Raw genomic sequence first — 21,533 nt, 5'->3', positions numbered from 1 at the left:
TCATAAGCCTCCGATCATTCCAAGCCTCCGTGCACAGCAGGAAAGGAATGCCGCTCATAAGCCTCCGATCATTCCAAGCCTCTGTGCACAGCAGCTCCAGCCACTGTCCCTGGTCCACATTGGATAGGTTGATAGCAGCAGCCATTGGCAATTCAGTGACAAGGCAGCCAGTGGGCGGGGCTGAGTCCTACTGTCTGTGTCAATGGACACAGCAGCAGCACTCAGGAGCACGCCCGCACGGGTGTCCCCTTGGAAAGCAGCTCTCTGTGGGGGCATTCGATGAAGAGGAGGAGCCAGGACCGCCGCCGGGGGATCCCAGAAAAGGAGGATCGGGCCGCTCTGTTCAAAACCCTTGCACAGAGCAGGTAAGTAGAACACGTTTGTTATTATTTTTTTTTTTTTTTTTTTTTAAACGAACACTTACAATCACTTTAAGGCCTCATGCACACTGGACATTATAAAAAACGCCAGTAGCTTTTTTTCAAAGATTTTGCAATAGCATTTTTTTAGCGTTTTTTCCGCGTTAGCGTTTAACGTGTATATATATATATATATATATATATATATATATATATATATATATATATATATATATATATATATATATATATAATTTTTTTTTTTTTTTTAAACGCTGGTGAGCGACATTTTTGAGCGTTTATCGACGTTAGGGTGTTTATTTTAAAAGCTGAAAACCGTCTCTCAGAACCCACTAGTTTTGGAATCTTTTTTTACTGCTCAAAAACATCACTGCCCAAAACTGCTGATAACAGCCTGTGTGTGCATGGACACATAGGATAATGTGATGGAGAGTTTAATGACTGTAGAAAAAAATGTCTACAGTCAAAAACGGCTGCTGTAAAAACGGCAAAAAACGGCCAGTGTGCATGAGGCCTAAAGGCTAAGCACATCTTTTTCAGAAAATCGCCTGTGTAGTCAAGAGGCCTCATGAGATATCATTTAAAAACAGTTCAGCTTTGTAAAAAGTTGAATAATGTTGTCATTTGGGCCCCCCCTGGAAGTCTGGTCAGAAAACTCCCAGTTAGCAATCCCCATGTCATGCCTTGTTGCTAGGCGAAAAAAAAAATGTTGGCCTTTACCAATGGTTTTCACTTTCGCAAATGCCGAAGCAGATGGGCAGCTGGGGAAGCTTACAGTCACTGTAGTAGTTAGAGCTACTACAGTGTAAGCCATGATCTTCCGGGTCTTGTGCTGAGGAGCTTCCTCTCTGCATACAGGGTCGCTTGCTGAGCACTGCCACCATTCACAGAATTTTTTTTTTCAATGCATACAGAGTGATCTTTGAGTGGACGAGGTGGAGATTTTGATATCAACCCCACTTCTCTCCACCTTATTCAATTCGAGATCACCTTGTATTCATTTAAAAAAAAAAAATGCAAGATGTTTGTAAATGGTGGCAGTGCTGAGCTAGTTACCCACTGTGGTCAGTGTGCAAAGGAGAAGCCACTCAGGAAAGAACCAGGAAGAGCATTACTATCACTGTAGCACCAACTACTACTACTACAGTGATTCTCCACTTTCCCAGCAGCCCCTCAAATATGAGATATGCATACTTACATTGGCCAAAATGAACCAATGTGAATATGCAATAAAGATCATACCTGAAGTTCAGCTTTTAACCACTTGCCGTTTGTGCAGCTCTCGTTCTGAGTGTGGCGCATCCGCGGCTCTTTAACCATGTGATCGGCTTTGTCCGATCACAGCCGGTCACATGTAAACACAGAGATTCCGGTAATTGGCACTCCTCGCCTCACACTGACAGAGTGTGAGGACAAGAGAGCCGTTCAGGGGCATCTCCTCACAGAGGACATCTAGGGATTTAATCAGGGCACTGATCATCAGTGCCCTGATTACAATTAAGTGCCCACCAGTGCCAGCAATGCTACTGTCAGTAATCAGTGCCAACCAGTGCTCACAATTGGCACTAATCTGTGCCCACAAAAGCCAGCAATCGGCCATCAGTGATGCCAGTCAGTGCTGGCTATCAGTGCTGCCCATCAATGTACATTACTGTTGCTCATCAGTACTCATCACTGCTGCCCTACAAAGCCACCCATGAGTGCCACATATCCGTGCTGCCTAAATGTACCCAGTGCCACATATCAGTGCCCATAAGTGCGGTATATTCGTGCCGCCTCATCAGTGCCCATCAGTGCAGCCTATCAGTTCTCGTCAGTGCTGCCTCATCAGCGCCCATCAGTGAAGGAGAAAAATTACTTCGTTTCTGTCAGTAAACTTTTTGTAAATAAGAAAAACTTTTTTTTTTTTTCTCAAAATTTTTATTTTTTATTTTTTTTAGGAAAAAATAAAAAAAACCCAAGAGTGATTAAATACTACCAAAAGAAAGCTCTATTTGTGTGAAGAAAATTATAACAATTTCACATGGTTACAGTGTAGCATGACTGTGCAATTGTCATTCAAAGTGCGACAGCGATGAAAGCTGAAAAATGGCCTGGGCAGGAAGGGGGTGTAAGTGCCCTGTATTGAGGTTAAAGTTGAATTCTGGGTTGTATCTAGTTAATCTTAAAATGTCCCCTCCTAACAGCTATGCAGACTAACCTGTGTAAGAAAGATCTGTAAACTTATCTATTTTTGGGCCCCTCCGGTACAGTCACGTTATCCACTGTGTCAGGCAGTAGGGGCTGCAAGGGAGAGGAGAGAGCACTCGACAACGGCTGGCAATTTTGGCCCATCCTTTGTTGCCACTCCCTCCACTCCCCTGCAGCTGCCACTGCCTGATACAGAGGAGCTGGTCATGTGATCAGAGTGCCCTAAAAACGGGTAAGTATACAGAGCTTTCTTTGGTTAGTGAGCATAGTTGTTAGGAGGGGTAAGGGAGCATTTTTTAGATTGGTTAGGTTTTGGGTATATCCCAGAATTCAACTTTAATTAGGACACGTTTGCTTTACATCTACAGCAACAAAGCATAAAACAAAAACAACAGTAATAAACGCATATGTGTATACTTAACAAACACTGACCCACATAGTATAGAAAGGATATGTACATAGCAGCCCATAGCAGTTAAAGTGTAGAATAAATGGTTTTAATAGGTTTGATTCTTTCTACAAGGTAGTAGAATTGCCGTGGAAAGGAGAGAATGATTTTCTTCCTATTTCAGAAAGTAAATAAAATGGTGGATTAATGGTTTTAATAGTCACAGCCTTGCCATGTCCCTGTATTTGTTTCCTCCCAACCTTTGCAAGGTAGCACGATAGATGGGAATGTAGAGGAAGGCTTCCTTCCCGACTGAAGAGATTGTGCAAGCCAAGGAAAGTGACAATAAAATGTAACTGTATGGGTAGAATTCTTCGAAGGAAGACGAAAACCCTCAGAGATGGTTTTAAATATGTCTGTTTAAACGCACAATTACAGAACCTTTAGGAGCCTAATTAAAAATGGCTGAGGTGTGAACTCCCCTGCTGCCTGGCTGTAAGGATTGCTGACTTACCGATTCTAGTTAACAGTCCGGCATTAGTGTAATAACATTTGAATGCCTTCAAGGACCAGCACTGTACTGTCTTCTGTTACCCTTTAACTACCCATAAAAGGAAAATGATTGTAACTTGGTCATATTTGATTAGTAAAGGAAGTGTGGAGCACAATCCAAAACAGAGCAGTTAGAATGCTTGCTATGAATTAGACCTCATTGCTTATTTTTCCCTACTGTACCCAGTCAATTTATACCATTAAAGCTGAACTCCAGGGAAAGCAGTGGGGCTGCAAGGGTTAAATGGCTCATTTAGGTCAAGGGGACCAATAAAAGCAATTTTATTTAAATAATCTTCTGCTCCTTCCAGGCTTTAAAACCGGCCCTACAGCCTAATCTCCCTTATGATCTGATGATTGCAGGTCCTCTTGCCTTCAAAGCCTTGCAGTGGAATGGACATGAAGGTGCCAAGGGGGAGCGTGATGCTGCAGCATAGGGAAGTAGGGGAAAGAAGAATTGCTTTTTTTGTGGCCCCCTATATCCGTGCATATATAATCATTGCAGTGTGGGGCCAACCCTTTTTACAGGCGGAGCATTTTTCCCTTCTCTGGAGACCAGCTTTAATGATTTCAGGGCAGAGTAGAAAATAATACAAAAAAGCCCTTGGTTGTTGGGGGAGCCAGTTGGTAAGATACTTTGAGTAATGAGGACCATGGTCCTACCTGTGTTAAATCTGGAAAGTAAAGGTGCTTGGTTTGGCCATAGTCTGGGCCTGGTCGCAGATGTGCTGCCTGTACCTATGACAACAAAGGCCTCTTTAGCCTAATTCGCACCTATGCATTTTTAGTACTTTTTGCATTTTGCACATTTGCACTACAGAATGTGTACCGTAAGAAACCATGTTAAATGAACTGTAGTGCAAATCTGCAAAATGCAAAAAGCACTAAAAATGCCTAGGTGTGAATCGGGCCTTTCAGACCCTGGTCATGTCTGCAAGTAAAGGGGTGATCCCAGCTCAGCTGTTGGGTGTGCTTCTTTGAATATTCATATGTAATCATAAGGCTGTGGTTTGGCAGATACAACCTAATGACATAAAAATGAAACCACCTTCCATTCTCAGAACCTAAAACCACATTTGATCCAGAGGAAAGAAAAAAAGCCCTTAGGCCTGGTTCACACTGTGATTTCTGATGTGACTTTAGTGGCACACAATCGCATGACAATGGAAATCGCATTTCTTTCAATGGGGTTCTCTCACATCAATATGACTTGGCACTGAGCAATTTTGAAAAAAAATCCTGCACTACTTTGGTGCGATTCCTGTGCAATTTTGGCCCCATGGACTTCAATGGAAATGCACAGAAATTTCATGATTATGCCATTATAATGCAATTTCGAAAGCGATTTTCAATTTTTAACCCTTAACTCACCTCCCAGGCAAATTCTTCGTCCCTCAAAAGAAGAAGTAGTGTGGTATACAGCAGCAGCATTCGAGGCATAAAATTGCGTTAAAAAAATGTTTTTTTAAATACGCAGGAGTTTTTATCGTGCCAAAGTCGCAAACAACTTGCCTTCCATAATTGCACCTGAAATCGCATCAAAATAGCATTGCACTAGTGTGAACCAGGTCTTAGAAAGCATGATCCAATTTTATCTAGGAACAATCTCTTCTGATTCCTTAGACCAACGTTCAACATCATTCTTTATTATTTATCACTATAAATAAATGATGTGACACAATGTTTACTTTTTTCCTTTTTTAACTTTATTAAAATGTCACATTACATTTATCTTTTTATTTTACCACAGCAGTTTTCTACTACAGAGCACACTGTGCTGAAAAAAAAAGTTATTCATGTTCTTCTCTTTTTCTGGGCAGCAGTGCGAACCGAAGTCATGGAACTCGAAGCAAATTGACTTCTTGTTGGGACTGCAGTCCAATGTAGATGATGTGAATGGGCCCTTAAAGCCATTTTGTTTAGAAAGATCTAGAATTTTGAAGCTACTTCCCTTTACTCTTTCTCCAGGTGCACAAAGACCACCATCCCCTGTCTTTTGTGATGAGTCTGACCTTAAAGTGAACAACATAGCACCAAGTTTATTATATAAACTATTTATACAAGGGATCATATCCCCTTTTCAAGGGAGAATACATTCAATTCTGTTCTTTCATAGGAGCTGAGCTTCTCTGTGCCCTTTATTAATTTAGATTCCTTTCTCTGCACATTCTCCAGTTCTCCATCCTCCTTTTTATGACTTGGTGCAGTAACTTAAACTTCCTTTGTCAGATGAGGTCTTGCTAATGCTTTGTACAGGGGCAAGATTATGTCTGTCCCTCTTCGGAGTCTATACCTCTTTTAATACAAGGATGTGTCTTGCTCACGCTGGAAGCTTTATGTTTTCATTGCATGCTGTTTTGAATTCTGTGATGTACCAGCACACCCACATCTTTCTCTATGATTGATTCACCCAGTTTTATTCCTTTAAATTGTATGGATTCTACATAAGTTCTGATTTAGATTTGTGCTATCATGGCTGATCTGCAGAGTATTGCGGGATTTTTTTTTATAGCAGATGATATTCATACATGGTGAGATTTTCTACCGTTTGCAATTTTAAAGTGAAACCCCACTCCCTTTTTAATTTTTTCAATAATGGAGAAGGGTTTGAAATATATTCTCATGTTTTTGCTTGGAGACTTTAAAATGTATTTAGCTGTCCTTTGAAGAGAAGTGGAGGGAAAATCTTTCCCCTGGGGAAAACCTTTTTTCAGTGACACCTGTCAAAGGTGCAATTTCCCAGATAAAGCTAACTAGGCTAGCTATACACTAGATGATTTTTGAATGAAAATGTTATGTAAATTAGTGCGGCCTGACAAATATTGTGCAAAAGGACTTCAAAATTTTGTTTGCTTTTAATGTTTGATTTTGGAGCAAATTGAACAAATTAAAACCACATACGCTGTTAGAAATTCATGCATTCAAGCAAAACTTTCCATCCGGCTCCTTCGAATTTTCTCATTACTGCAATCAAAAGCGAACATCAATTTATCCCTATTAATGATTAGCACATCCAACAAACCTTCTTAAAACAAAAAATTATTGAATGAAATTCTACTAGGACAGGGGTAGGCAGCCTTTTCAGAGGTGGAGATCTACCTGAGCAACATGTAAGAGAGCAAAGATCACAGAGCTGCAGCACCCTTTGTTATTATATTATTATTTTTTAAATGAACTACCAAGGCCCTATTAAAAAGGATGGCATGAAGAAAATGTATAAACATGTAATAAAACAAATGTCACTGTAAAAAAAGGTGTATATGCTTATCTATTTTCAGCCTGCCTCGTTTCAGTCATGTGACCTTACCTGTGTTAGCCAACAGCAGCTGCCAGGGAGAAAGTGTATGGTGATGGCTGCTAAAAGCCTGGAGTGGTGATGTCACCCATAGGTTCCTATGTCACAACTGTTGTTGGTTCTCCCTCTTCTCCCATGCATATGCTGCTGGATCACACAGGTGAGATATCTTGACCATATTGGAGCAGCCTAAAAATTGGTTAGTCGGTATAGGTATTAGGGGTTAAGGGGGTGTCAGTTTTTAAGGCTAGTGCAAGCTAGAATTTTACTTTCAAACTACCCTCCCTATTGGTGGCTTGTGACAGTGTTAAAACAGACCTCCACCCAAAAGGGGAAGCTCTGCTTGTTTGCACCCTCCCCCCCCCCCTCCATTGCCACATTTGGCACTTTTTTTTTTGGGGGGGGGGGGGGGGGGATACCTGGTTTTGACAAGTACCCAATCCCACTCCTGGCTCAGATTGCCACTGCAAACCGAGCTGGAAGTTTGGCCCCCTCCTTCCCCCACCGTCTTCTGGGACACATCACAGGTTCCAAAAGACTATGGGATCATTCATAAGGTACAGTGCGGCTCACGCATGCGCAAGAGGAAACCAACTGTGAAGCCTCTGGAATGCTGGCGCCTCGACCTGAAGCCGATTGAAGAATCAGTTTGGGTGAGGACATCGCTGGATCCTTGGATAGGTAAGTGGTGTCCTTACATTAAAAGTCAGCAGCTATGAGGGAGTGGATGGGGAGGGGAATACTTCTTACAAAATCTTTTGTTGGTAATGATGGCTCCAAGACACCCCCTGTATGTAGAAACTAGTTGCATGCATTGCTTAGGTGTGATTTTGGCCCATTCTTCCACACAAACATTCTTCAAATCTCAAAAGTTCCAAAGGCCTCTTCTGTTATTTTAGTTCTTTCCATAGATTTTCTATTGCATTCAAGTCATGTGATTGGCTGGACCATTCTAGCAGCTTTGTTTACTTTCTCTGAAATCAATTGAGAGTTTCCTTGGCTTTGTGTTTGGAATCATTGTCCACCGTTGTTTCATCTTCATCATCCTGGTAGGTGGCAGCAGATTTTTATCAGGAATGTCTTGGTACATTTTTCCATTCATCCTTCCTTCAACAATATGAAGTTTGCCAGTACCATATGCTGAAAAACAGCCCCACAACATAATGTTCCCACCTCCAAACTTCACTATTGGTATGGTGTTTTTGAGGTGATATGAAGTGTCATTTGACCTCCAAACATGGTGTGTTTTATGGCATTCAAAGAGTTCAATTTTGGTCTCATCTGACCAGAATATATTCTCTCAGTATTTCACAGGCTATTCTAAATGTTGTGCAGCAAACTTTAAACAAGCTTCAACATGCTTTCTCTTCAGCAATGGAGTCTTGTGTGGTGAACATGCATACAGGCCATGGTGGTTGAGTGCATTACTTATTGTTTTCTTTGAAACAATTGTACTGCTAATTCCAGGTCTTTCTGAAGCTCTGCACAAGGGGTCCTTGTCTCTTGGACAGCTCAACTCTTCTGATAATTTTTTTTCACTCCTCTGTAAGAAATCTTGCGAGGAGTACCTGGTTGTGGCTGGTTTATGGTAAAATGATGTTCTTTCCACTTTCGGTACTCACTGGAAAATTCAGAAGTTTAGAACCCATCATGAGATGTTTCTTGTGTGACACCTTTTTATAGGCCATCAGTTGAGACTGAACCAGCTAATATTAATTTGCACTGACAAGGGGCAGGATTGCTTTCTAATTACTGATAGATTTCAGCTGGTGTCTTGACTTACCATGCCTTTTTTGCACCTCGCTTTCTTCATGTGTTTTAATACTTTTTTCTCAGTGATTGATACCTAATTACTGATTATGCCAGTTCAAAAATATGCAGTGATACAAATGTATTCCCTAATCTGTACACAACTAGAATTTACCCACAGCTGCTTTTTGGAAAAGGTCTGCTACGTTCCCAATGACATTAAATTTATTGTGGGAATTGTGGCCTTAAATCCAGTATAAATTAATTTAGACCAAAATAAGACCTGCCCACTTGCTAATGACTGCCATCCTGTATAAAACTACTGGAAAATTATTTTTGGGAAAAATAAACAATACAGTGTAGCAAATATCATAAGTAGATACAAAGTTTCACATGTAGGAACTGGCACTTCTACAGACAGATACAATTTCCAGCACTTGCCCAATATGCATGCCTTGGGATTGCAAGAGCTCACACATTTTATTCACAGGGGTCTGTGTTTACAGCAGTCAATATGCAAATATGTTGGTAATGTAGGCCTTTATTAGCAGTGTTCTTTAAATGTGTTACCAACATAAACTCTTTACATTTTTTATTAGGATTGCTTAGTGGGATAACCAGCGACACTTTTTATAATATAGCCATGGATAAAAGTAAAAGCCCAAGAAACAAAAATGTCCAACACATTAAGTGGTAAAAACTTCACATCATTACTGAGGTCTTAGTTGCGATAACAGTAAATTTAGAACACAGAAAACACCAAAACCATTGTGGATTAAAGTGATTTTAAAGGCTTGTTAATTCTTTTTTTTTATTATTTTTATTTATTTTTTTTTTAAATAACAGACATGTCATACTTGTCATGTCATACTTACCTACTCAAGAGTCAAGAATTTTCCACAGAGTGGCCCCGCTCCTTTTTTGGGGGGCCCTCGGTGGTGCTCCTGGCTCCTCCTCCACATCCAGTGCCCCCACGGAGAGCCGAATTTCATGGGGGCACTCGTGTGGGCAGCACAGACAGCAGGACTCGGACTCGCCCCTACCCCCGCCCCCCCCGGCTCCTATGTCACTGGATTTGATTGACAGCAGTGGGAGCCAATGGCCTCCACTGCTATCAATCTTTGCAATGAGAACCCAAGACAGCGGCTAGAGCTGCTGAGCTTGTTCTCATCACTGGAAAGATCGGGTTCAGGGAAGTAAAAGGGGGGCTTTGGGGGGCAGCTGCACCACAAAAGGTTTTTCTCCTTAATGCATAGAATGCATTAAAGTGAAAAACTTTGAGACTTTACAACTCCTTTAAAGATTTGAGGTCTTTATGTCTTGGTGCACTGGCTATTTTTGTTTCTTAGATTGTACAGTATCCTCATAAACCATACACCCTCTTGATAGTGTTTATAGGTTCAGAAAGAAGTAAAACCCTTCAAAAAAAAGGTTTTGCCTGGACTAACTGAAAATGTAAGCTGCCTGGTTGTGAATGATGGGCCATTTTGTGAAACTGTAGGTGATTTTGTATTGTTTTCAAAAGAGACCTGACTGTATTTTGGCTGGCCACATAAGATCAATTGCGATTATATTTAAAAAAAAAATTTTTCTTCTTCAGCCTCCCTCCTCTAAAAAGCTTGATGGTTCTCGGACCTACCACAAACTGCCAAATTCCAAGGTGAGATCGGTGTCTGAGAGGCGCCCTAAAAAAAAGGTGGATTCGGAAAGCAAGCAGGAGAAGGCTAATCGTATTATATCTGAAGCAATTGCCAAAGCCAAGGAGAGGGGTGAGAGGAACATTCCCCGGGTCATGAGCCCTGACAACTTCCCCAGCGTCTCTTCTTCAGAGAGCAAGGAGGAAAAACGTGGGCGGAAAGCAAAGTCAAAACCTAAGGAAAAAGAGAGCAAGAAAACCAAAGCTGGGCTGACCTCCAAACTGAAAGAAAAGAAGAAGATTGGGTAGGAGTCACTTTGTTTAATAACTGTTGTGGCATTAGTGTTGTATTGTTGTGTCTCACATTAACAAATGGTAACATTTAATTGTAAAGCATTACATCTGTGAGTTAAGCCCTTATAGATCCAAAAGCCTTTTTATTTACTGTACAGTATATGTAATACATAAAATTTAAATTAATACAAATGTTATTTCTAAAGCCAACTTGGATTGAAAAGGAGCCTGCATGGTTAAACAGTTGTTACTGATTTCCCACTATACTCCACTGACAACACTTAGATACAATAAGTCTAAAAGAGGAAGTAAACCCTGATGGGTTTTACTTCCTCTTTATTCCCCTGCAAAGTAGAAGCATAATGGGCTAGTATGCATTGCATACTAGCCCATTATGTTGCACTTACCTGCAAACGAAGCCCGCAATGTCCCCACTGGTGGTCGTGTCCATCTTCACCCCTCTTCCTTCCGGGGCCGTAGACTCCGGCTCTGTGACTGGCCGGAGTTGCGTGAGGGTCACGGCACAAGCCCTACAGAAACAGCACAATTGTGCCCTTTCTTTAGTGCTCAAGCGACAATTACGTCAGCGCAAAGGTATATGGTAAATATCTCCTAAACCGTGTAGGTTTAGGAGCTATTTCCAGTACCTACAGGTAAGTCTTATTATAGGCTTACCTGTATGTAAAAGTGGTGTGTAAGGGTTTACAACCACTTAAACCTCAATGGGCTGCCTTTTGGGGAACCCACCTGAAGTGCATAATTCAATGTGTGGTGGATGAGCTGCTTTCTTTCACATGTTGTACCTTTCAATGGTCTGTAAGCTTTGTGATACACGGCTTATTGCACTTAGCACTGATTCACACAAATGTGGCTTTGGTGTCACGCTACTTCAGCACAACTTCAAAGCCGACTATGAATGTGCTTTCATGTGCGGCTTGCTGACATTTGTAAGACGTAATTTAGCAGATGTCAATGCACTGAAATCGCAAAGAAATAATACAGGAACCTTTTTCAAAGTCACTGTGATTTGAGTCGCAGCAATTTGAACAGTTCCATTGCCGTAAATGGGGTGCAACTTGTCATGCAACTTTGAACTGTCGAGTTGCTTGACAAGTCGCAGTGGTGTGAACCAGGGCTGAATTTGAGATTGCAAGAAAGTGTTATATTCTTTCAAGATCAACTTCAGGCCCCCAGACAAACTAAGTACCCAGATGTATTACACATATGGGACTTGTTTGACTTGCCAAATTATTTTTTAGTTCTGTTCATCTAGTTCTAAGATCTACACAGTTCTGCTTTTCAACTCAGCCCTGTTTGGCAGGTCAAGAGATGGGATTTTTTTCTGCTGCAGTTAAGTGACCTGTTTAGGTCTTGTTCCTTCCATAACCTTTGACTGGACGGTGAAAAGAGAAGTAACACAATGTCATCTCTGTCAGTCTGATCTCTCCTGAGGGCTTTCACACTGGAGCGCTGCACTGGCAGGACGGTAAAAAAGTCCTGCAAGCCACATCTTTGCAGTGCTGTAGGAGCGGTTTATACACCGCTCCTAAAGCGCCCCTGCCTATTGAAAACAATAGACAGCGCCGCTTTGCAGGCGGTTTTAACCCTTTTTCAGCTGCTAGTGGGGGTTAAAAGCGGTCAGCTTGTGCTGTGAATGATTGCAGTTAGAGAAAAGAGTTTTTTTTCACAGAAACACAGGTCAGCACAAGCCAGGTACTGCCCTAGACTGTCTCAGACAAGTGTAGTATCTGGCTTGTGCTGTTGGCTTGTATTTTTGTGCCATTTTCTCCAGCTGCAGTCATTCACAGCACAAGCTGACAGTTTCCACTTTTTCCTTTCCCCTGAATAGTGGGCTACAGCAGACTCTGTATTTATTAAACAGGAGAGATGAGGAGATACAGTGGTGCAGAATCGAGAAGAGGCAAGACTCTTTACTGGCTAAAACACATTGGAATGTCCACATTTTTAGGTTTAGGGAGGTTGTAGAGTGACAGCTAGCAATGACAGGCAAAAAAAAATTGATTTTTATTTGTTTTTGTTTCCATTGCAGATTTTCTCTCACTTCCTGTCTGGTAAAGTAATCGTCAGTAATGGTAGTAAGTGAGGGTAAATCTCTCACACAGAGCCCAAAAACCTGACTGGCATTCTAATACTTTTCCAACCCATCCAAAACTAGAAAATGTTTTTGGCTAGGCATACACTAATACATTAACTTTTCCTCCGGCTTCCGTACTCTAGTAGGTGACATCCCCATCCTTTCGATGAGATCTTGGGTAATGCCGAATATCCCAAATCTCAGGCGATGATGCACAGTGCAGTAATGTCAACTACTTGGAATTCCCCAGGCTTTCACCAGAATAATTGTGTTGTCACCTAACCCCCACAGATGTTGCTTTGACATATCTGTGGAAGAAATTAGGATTGGGAGGAGCCCTCTGTGAATAATCAGACCTTGCTTTTTTAGGTACAAGTTCTACTTTTAAACAGATTAATTCCAAGAGGCGAGAGAGTTACAGATCCCACCCTCAGATTTCGGGTTTTGAGATTTTTCTTGGTAGGGCCTTACCTTTTTGGCTTTGACTTATGTTAAGTGTAAGTAACTAAGCTATTTAGAAAGCTCACCATAAGTGAATAATGCACATGTCATACCTGAATAATCCATTGAAGTGAGGCTGGTAGAGATTGGTAGAGAACCATAGTTTGTGAGACATTTGCATGTCCTCGTTTTAACAATATATGCATGTGGTACAAACATGGTGAAAGGCCTATTTTCATTTTTTCCCATATAAAAGTGAGCTATTGACTATTCTGTATTTTGTAAGATGTATTCCAAAATGTGAAAACCCATTATGCAGTAATGGTTGCATCTAAGTAAATTTTAATCACCTAAGCAACATTTCATTGCAAAGTGAACAGCCTATTTGCCTTTAATAAATCAACCCCTGTGTGTACACCATGCTGTGCATATGTCACAGGCAGTATACACACACAAAAAAATTGTAAAATAGTTGTTTTTTGGCAGAAGAGGCATGTGTCCTTTTCTACCAAAAAAATCTTTCTCCTTTTCTTCCAACTTTAGTTCTGCTTTAAACATCAATTTAGGAACTGAGCCATGATTTTTATGGGAAGATCAAAGTCTTCCAAGAATAAACCGAGTAAACAAGAATTGGGCCTTGTAAACCTTGGTCACAATAAATGTAGGAACAGAATATGCCTCTTGCAGTAAAAATGCTGTTTTTACGTCAGATGCGGTTCTTTTCTATATTCAGCACTGCAGTTAGAAGATTGATAATACCTTCCAAGAGGGGGGGAGTGAATGGTTCAGGTGCCCGCAGTGTCAGAGTCACTGCATTAATGTAAACTAATTGCCTATACTATACAATAAAGCCAGCCTCTCTGCTCTCATTAGAAACAAGCAGCCGCTGCAAAGCCATTTGAGTTTGGGCAGCCTCTTCCGATTTACAGTCTAGCTAGTAATTATAAAGTCTGCATTGTGTGAGGTTTGTGTTTTATAGACAGACTTCGCTGGGTGATTTCCCCGGGTTCTCTGCATGGGCAGCCTGTGATTATCCTCTTAGTCTCCTGGCTTTTCCCACAGATCACAAGCTATTTTATAGCATTTGTGTTAACCTTTGCTGTCCCAGCTTGACACTGCACTGTGGGGCATTGTTAGCGGAAAAAAGATGAGTTGTGACAGTCATTACGAAGGCTGACAGTCATTAGAAAGGCCTTGGCTAGAGAGTCAGGCTATGCTGTAGTAGTATAAACCACCTTGTAAAGACTTGCCACAGGCTGTGCGGTCAGATCCTTCCCCAACTTGGCCTTTCTTATGTTGTGGCCCCAAGTGTCACTGTGCCATTTCTAAGAACCTCTGTTGTCCATTGACATTTGCTTGTGTTTTCTTGCTTGTAGTTTTGGATCAGATCTTAAAATGTATTTGTAGTGCTTGGTGAGCAAATGGAAGTTATTATTTAATATTAGAAGAAAACACATGTTTTAGTTCCTCTGCAAAAAAAACTGTATGTAGAATGAAAATCAGTGATAGGATTAGATGTACAGAGAGAGAGGTAGTGATTGTATGCATGTATGTTATAATGTTTAATGCTCGGTTACATGTGGCATCATTTAAGCTAGCCACGCACACTTAACTGAACATGTGAAAATCAATAGGTCCTTCCATCCATGCTAGACAGTGATGAAGAAATCTGCATTGTCGACTATTATATTCAAGTAGCCAAAGTGCCTGCCACTGTCTGAATACTTGCACAGTGATAACATCTCATAGGATGCAGTCAAAGCAATTTCAGACAAAAGAAAAATTCTATCTTCTATTTTATAATTTGGCTTTGCAAGAAAAAAAAATCCTTGAATGTTATTGTACACCTTTGCGCACTAGGGGCTAGCCCAATGTCTTCCCCAATATTTTAGCAGCAGCTGAAAGAACCCCACAATCCCAATGGGGTTCTTTCACACAAAATCAGCACTCACTACCAACAATCATCCTAAAAGTTCCAGTCCATATAGATGTCTTTCCAAAAAGTTCTCAACCTTTTTTTTTTTTTTTTTTTTTTTAAGTCCAATGTAGACCAAAAAGCTTCAACAGCGTCCTCTCTGGTTGTGAATTCTTTGTAGTATATCACTCAAGAAGGGGAAAAATCTTTTAAAAAAAAAAAGGAAATACTGTATAGTGTAGTATGTCTAATCCAATTGGTGGGTTTTAGACAATGCGTTTTATATTGTGCTTACATCAAAATCATGAAAAATTATGAAAATAATTCCACTGGATCACAAGATGTGTTCTTATATATGTACCCTTACCCTCTTTATTTCTCAAACAAAGCATCCATAACGCTCCAATGCAGTTGTTCTTTGTGTCTCTATCTCCTCTCCATAAGGATTCTTCCTCCCTTTCTCCAGATGGGTATTATCAAAAAAAGGATGTATAATCACATAGTGTAATACTGCAAATGTGGGTTCCACGGGCCCCCCGCCCAAAGTGACTCCCGTCACAGCTTAAACACCACAAATCGAAATCCACACTACTCACAAAAGTGCGTTTTGTGTGTATCCCTTTAAGCCTAATACCGATTTCCACTGTGCAAATATTGGTGCACCAGTCACTCTCTAGCTCTCTGATGAGAATTCCTCGCTCTTGCATTCAAAATGGAGCATGAAACCTCCAAGAAGTGAAAAGTGTAATACCGCTTTAAATTCTAAACTGTGCAAAAAAGTGTCATACCATCATACTACTAACATGCATGCACAAGTGCCATAATCAAATGTGAAACAGTGTCTCCAACCTACTGATCAGGCTGTGGTCACACCATGCCACATCTCTTCCGGCGTCTGACGTCGCCACCCAACGTGTTTCGCCCAATGGACTGCTTTCCATCCTGGGAATAGGTTTTTTGGTAGTGAGTGCTGATTTTGTGTGTACGAAATCCTTGAATATTACATTTTTTTTTGCATGCGTGCAAAGGTTATTCGGGGGTCTTGCTTGCTGAGAAAAAAAAAAACTGAAAGGGTTCTGAAATATGAGTGAAATGGCAGCTCTTATCAAAGTTTTGAATTTAATGTCTGAATTTTTATCATCCTCACAGAAAGTTGATAATTACTTTGGGCCGGAAGCAGAAGAGAAAGCTTGAATCCTCAGATGATGTCTCTGACACTGACACAACTCCTCGGAAGAAAGATGATGATCCTCAGGTGAGTCTTTAAACAGTTTTCTGCACACTGACAGCTATAACCATTTCACTGGAGGTTGAAAATACTGCTTTATTCAAAATTACTCAGTTAAAGAAGAACTCCGGGCAAAATGTTTATTTTCCCATGCAGTGGGGCTGTGGCCCTACTGCATGGGTTAAATGCTAGCTTTGTCCAGGGGTGTAAGGAAAAGCTATACTCACCCGATCCTTCGATCCTCTGGAAAACCATTCTTCTCCACGTCCAGTGATGGACGGTTCCCTCCATCCTCACATCCAGAGCCGGTCCATGGGCGTGATGATGTCAGGAACAGTCCATTCACAACTCCTCTAACTTGCCGGGGAACAGGAGCTGCAGGGACCTATCTTGCACTCGGAGGATTAGCAGGTTAGGCAAGTATATCTCCGCAATCCCCTAGACAAAAATGAGCAGTTAACCCATGCAGTGCAGGCACAGCCCACTGCATGGGAAAATTATTTTTTTGCCTTTAAAGAGGAGTTTCACCCGAGGGCCAGTCAAAAAAAAAAAAAATTAAAAGTCAGCAGCTACAAATACTGCAGCTGCTGACTTTTAATTGGACACTTACCTGTCCCAGGGTCCAGCGATGCGGGGGATCGAAGCCCCACTCGTCTCCCCCTCCGTTCAGCGGCGCCGGCATTGCAACTGTGGGCGCTGGGCTGTGGCTTCACAGCCTGGCACCCACGGCACATGTGCGAGCGGCGCCGCACGCCGTGATTGGCCGCTCAGTCACCTGGGACCTGTAATGGGTCCCAGATGATTGACAGGAGGGAGGGAGCAGAGCTGAGCCCTTCCTGTGCCGAGGGGGAAGTGATGTCACCAGCCCAGGCACTGGAAGAGGCAGACTACGAGGGACCCTCTAGCAACAGGCATTTAGAGGTAAGTAAAAAAAAAAAAAAAAAAATATCCAAATGGTTTTTTGTAATTTTTTTTTTTAGGATTTTATATGTAGTTTTTTTTTTTTGGGTGGAACCCCACTTTAAGGTTAGCCTGAGGCAGAGATTTATCTCCTGCCTAATTGTGAGGCTCCAGGTCTAAAAAGCCCAATCTACAGCTATAACTTGTTTTTTTCAGAAACGTAATTTGGGCCAAGTTATAGACTCCATTGCAGTGTTACATGCCCTGTCTTGGTTCTTCCATAGCAATATATGGAGAATATAACAATGTAATTACTCTATTCACAATTATTGTCACAATTGCTGGTTTACTTTTCTTTTTTGCTTTGAAAATTATCTTCACTATAAAGAGAACTGCAAGTTTTGTGTGGCTGATGACAAGTTGAATCACATGCCGGTGTTCTGCCTAAAAAGTTCCGCTCGGCGGATATGGACCCCCCTCTACTGCGCAGGCGCTGCGCCTGCGCAGTAGGATCCGGCGGAAATAGCCGAAGATGAATAGGGGAAAATCAGCTGTACACGGCGCCTGTAAGAGGGCCCCTCGCGGGCTCGCTTCGCTCGCCATGCTTCGAGCACGGCCACGCTTCGCTCGGCTCTTTTTTATTCCCCCTCTAGGTCCACTTGGATGGTGGGGAAGGAACTTGGATCCAGGACGCAGGCGCCGTGTACAGCTGATTGTAGATTTTGTGCTTCGGCAATCTCCGGCGGCTGATAGTAGTTCGTACTGCGCAGGCGCCGCGCCTGCGCAGTACAGGGGGGAACTTATCCGCCGAGGGAACTTTCTCGGCAAGACACCGGCAACTGATCCATCCAACTGTTGCAGCCATTATAAAGACAAATGAAGGCATTGTGCTTTTCTGATTATCCATGATTTCTCTCCACAAATGCACTGATAATGTGGAGCCCAATTTTGTCAGGCAAAATTGACATTAACTGTTAGTCTTGGCACGCCCCTTTTTTTATTTATTTTTATTTTATTTTTTTTATTTTTTTGAGCTGATGACTCATTGTTAAGGATGCAGCGGTCGGCTTCCTGGCCCACTCCTTGACAACCAGCTATATACAGTTTTAGAAAGGGGGAAAAAAAAAACGCATCAAAATTCACATCACAAATGCAACACCTGCGTTTCTGGTGTGACTCCATTGAAGTCTATTACATGCAAAATGTGGGAAAAAAGTCCCTGACCCTTTGTAAAAACACAACAGCTGCAAAACGCATAGATGTGAACGTGTACCATAGGAAACCATGTTAAATGACTAGAGCTTTTCTGCAAACTGCAAAAGCACTAAAAAACATATAGGTGTAAACGTAGGGTTAGTGTCTGAAAAGTTGTGCTTATATTTATTCATATACTGGTGAATATAGCACATTTTTCTTGTATTGTATGCCAGAGCTCTAACCCTTGCAGTTTATTAGGTTAATCGCAATTTAGATTATTCCATATTGAAGTATATTGATCACACTGCAGCAAACTCTTCATTGCGTTCTATACTCTAGCTAGTAACAATAGAGTAGGGCAATGCAGGCAGGTTGTCAGGGTACTGGCCTCCATTTGGAAAAGGAGGGGCTATCTAGAGAAAGATAGGAGCCCTTCAATTGGATCCCCCAGGTCAGCCCTATCCCATTTTGCCATGTTTTGTGACGCCATAAAGTAGGTCTTTGCACCGCTAATCAATCCTTTAGGTAGTTGCAGGGTAGAGTTTTTTAAGAGGACATTGTTTTTGCCAAATTAGAGTTAGACAATCTATTGTATACCATTTTTTGCGCAATTCAAACTGGTGAGTTGTATAGGATATATAATAATAGGAGAGCCCAGACCATTTGAAATAAAAATTGGTTCTACCTATGACGGTCGGTGGTAGTCTGCACCAGCTAGAGCACTGGGTTTTAACTTTGTCCAGAATGGGGGAGAGGTTTAGCTTTGGATAATCTAGGGATTGTTAGTTATTTGCATATTACTACCCAAATGTGAGAAGCAGCAGCTGGTTTGTTTCTTCTATTTAGGTTGGCCTAGTATGACAAATGCAGTGTGCAGATCGAGTCTGCATAAAATAAAAGCTGCCGTTTTTCTTCCGCTGAGCATAACTATGACACTGTTTTAGATTCAGAACTTATCTGTGCAAGCCACTTCTACTGCTCGATCTCTAGGGTTTTTCTGTTCTCCAGCTATGCTTTTCCTCTCTCTTGTGTTCCCCTGAGTGCTGCTGGCCAGGCTCTTCATTTTCATATGCACTGCTAGACAAGTTCCCCATTCAATAGCTGGTGCTAAACCGGGATTTTGATATTTCCACAATAACCACTGGAACCTCTCAATTCCCCTCTGTACAAAGCACTTTCCCATTCTATTCTCCCTTCAAGCACCTGTCAGGAGCAGCTTTTTCTAGAGGCTTCATATTACTTAGAGAAAGTCCAAACCAGTGGACTAGAAGAGCCGCCATTCCAGGCAGTGATCTGCTAGTTTTTGTTGCATACAGTGAGATCACGTAGAGCCAATGCTAACCTTTCATCATTTCATTAGTCTGTTTTTTTCAGACTGTTTCCAGCAGCAATTTTACCAACTTCTACTGTCAAGTTTTTTTCCTCCATGGTCTTGATGGGTCTTTCCTCCTCATAGTTTTCTTGCGTTTCTCTGGTTTTATGGAACCTGGAAACTCCCTTTTGTCACCCAGTCTTGGTGTCATGCTGGGACTCATCTCCTTCTCCTCTTATTCTCTTATCTCCTTCACCTCTTGTGTCCTTTTTAAACAAGTTAAACAAGAATAATAGTCTAATTACTGAAGCCTGCTAGAGCATTTTTACACACAATAGTCTATTATGCCTGTTGTGTTCTAAGTGACACAACATTTGCTGCTCTCTTCTATCAATGCAGGGTTACACCTGCCTGTGCTTTTCTTTTTAATAGGTTAAAGGGTTTCAAAGCTTGTGTATATGGTTTAGTGTGTTTGCAAAGTTTTGGATTGTTGAGATGTGGTTTTATTTCTATCTGAAATAAATAATAGAATAGTAATCTGTGGTAGTGCAGCTGTAATGCCGTACAAAGATATCAAAGGCATTTATTCAGTAAGATGAAAAGCTTTTTAAGGTATTTTAAGCGATTACCCATTGGTCCTGCCACAACCTCTCCACCACCTTAAGGGGAAGGAAGCTTCACTTCAGCATGTAGAATTCTCAATAAAAGGCTCATTCACAGGACTCTTCCTGTCTGCACACAGCCCAGATCAGCATATTTCTGCAGCCGAGTGGCCAAAGGTTTCTGATTAGCTGTGGCTTATAAACCTGTCAATGACCGGCTGAGAAGACTCAGCAGCTCTTTGCATGTAATCCCACATTGAACCATTTCTGGTGGTTGGGGACAGATGAATTGCCTTGCATTCAAAGCTTTGCATTCAAATTCAAGTTTGTGTACAACGAGTTGCGCATCTGTCTCCAGCCGCATGATCCCCTTAGGTCCTCGAGCCTCGGTTCACACTAGTGCTGCTGCATAATTATGCATTTTTCAGTGTGTTTTTGTAGTGCATTTTATAATTTTTTCATGTTTTGGTGCATTTTTCATGCTTTGTGTTTTATTGTAGGAAGAAGAAATTTAATTTTATAACAAAACTACTAAAACGCACTAAAATGCACATATCTGCCTTTTACCTGCGCTTTCCAATGCACACCCATTGAAGTCTACAGGGCAAAAAATGTACAGCACTTCACCAAAAGGAGCATCTGTACCTTTTCAAAAAAATGCACTTTACTGTGTTGCATTGATGTGAACGGGCACTATAGATAATAATGTTGTTTTTGTTATTGTGCATGCCGGTGTAACGGAAAACACACTAGTGTGAATGGGAATATGAGTGATTACAGCCACTAACAAACTAAGGAAATACCCCCTTTTTGGAAAGTAGACATTCCAAGGTATTTAGTAAGAGGCATGGTGAGTTTTTTGAAGTTGTCATTTTTTACCACAATTCTTTGCAAAATTAAGATTTTTTCCCCCCCACAAAATTGTCATAATAACAAGTTATTTCTCACACACTGCATGCTTCCAATTACACCCCAAAATACATTCTACTACTCCTCCTGAGTATGGCGATACCATATGTGTGAGACTTTTACACAGGCTGGCCACATACAGAGTGTAGGTATAAGTGTAGCGCTAAATAATCAAACCAGTGAAATGTGTATAAATCACTAAATAGTAAAGTAGTGAAACAAATATAAAAAATGATATTATAAGTCCACAAATGAAAATAGAATAGAAATAAAAATGTCCATCATGAAGGTGGAAGAACATCACGGTAACAATGTTACAAACGCCGTATAGACCATCACATGGAAGTTTCTTTCAAGCAAATGGTATAACTTATACATGCTTACCGGAACTGTTGGACCCGACTGTCAGCGACAACAGGTCAATCAAGCAAGGATTATTCCAATCGGCAG

General features: G+C 41.3%; 1 protein-coding gene across 5 annotated transcripts in view; it reads left to right on the top strand.

Moving 5' to 3' along the window:
- Positions 1-21,533, top strand: part of CHD9 (chromodomain helicase DNA binding protein 9) — a 343,123-nt gene that overhangs the window by 173,816 nt on the left and 147,774 nt on the right. For all 5 annotated transcript variants that reach the window (XM_073604968.1, XM_073604966.1, XM_073604967.1 and 2 more), the window contains 2 exons: positions 10,155-10,495; positions 16,085-16,190. In XM_073604968.1, the coding sequence (XP_073461069.1) occupies positions 10,155-10,495; positions 16,085-16,190 (447 nt within the window). The remainder of the gene's footprint in view (positions 1-10,154; positions 10,496-16,084; positions 16,191-21,533) is intronic.

Source organism: Aquarana catesbeiana, linkage group LG11 (genome assembly GCF_042186555.1).
Source record: "Aquarana catesbeiana isolate 2022-GZ linkage group LG11, ASM4218655v1, whole genome shotgun sequence".
Taxonomy (NCBI): Eukaryota; Metazoa; Chordata; class Amphibia; order Anura; family Ranidae; genus Aquarana; species Aquarana catesbeiana.
The sequence above is the reverse complement of the archived record's forward strand: the minus strand, read 5'-3'. Positions and strand labels throughout refer to the sequence as shown.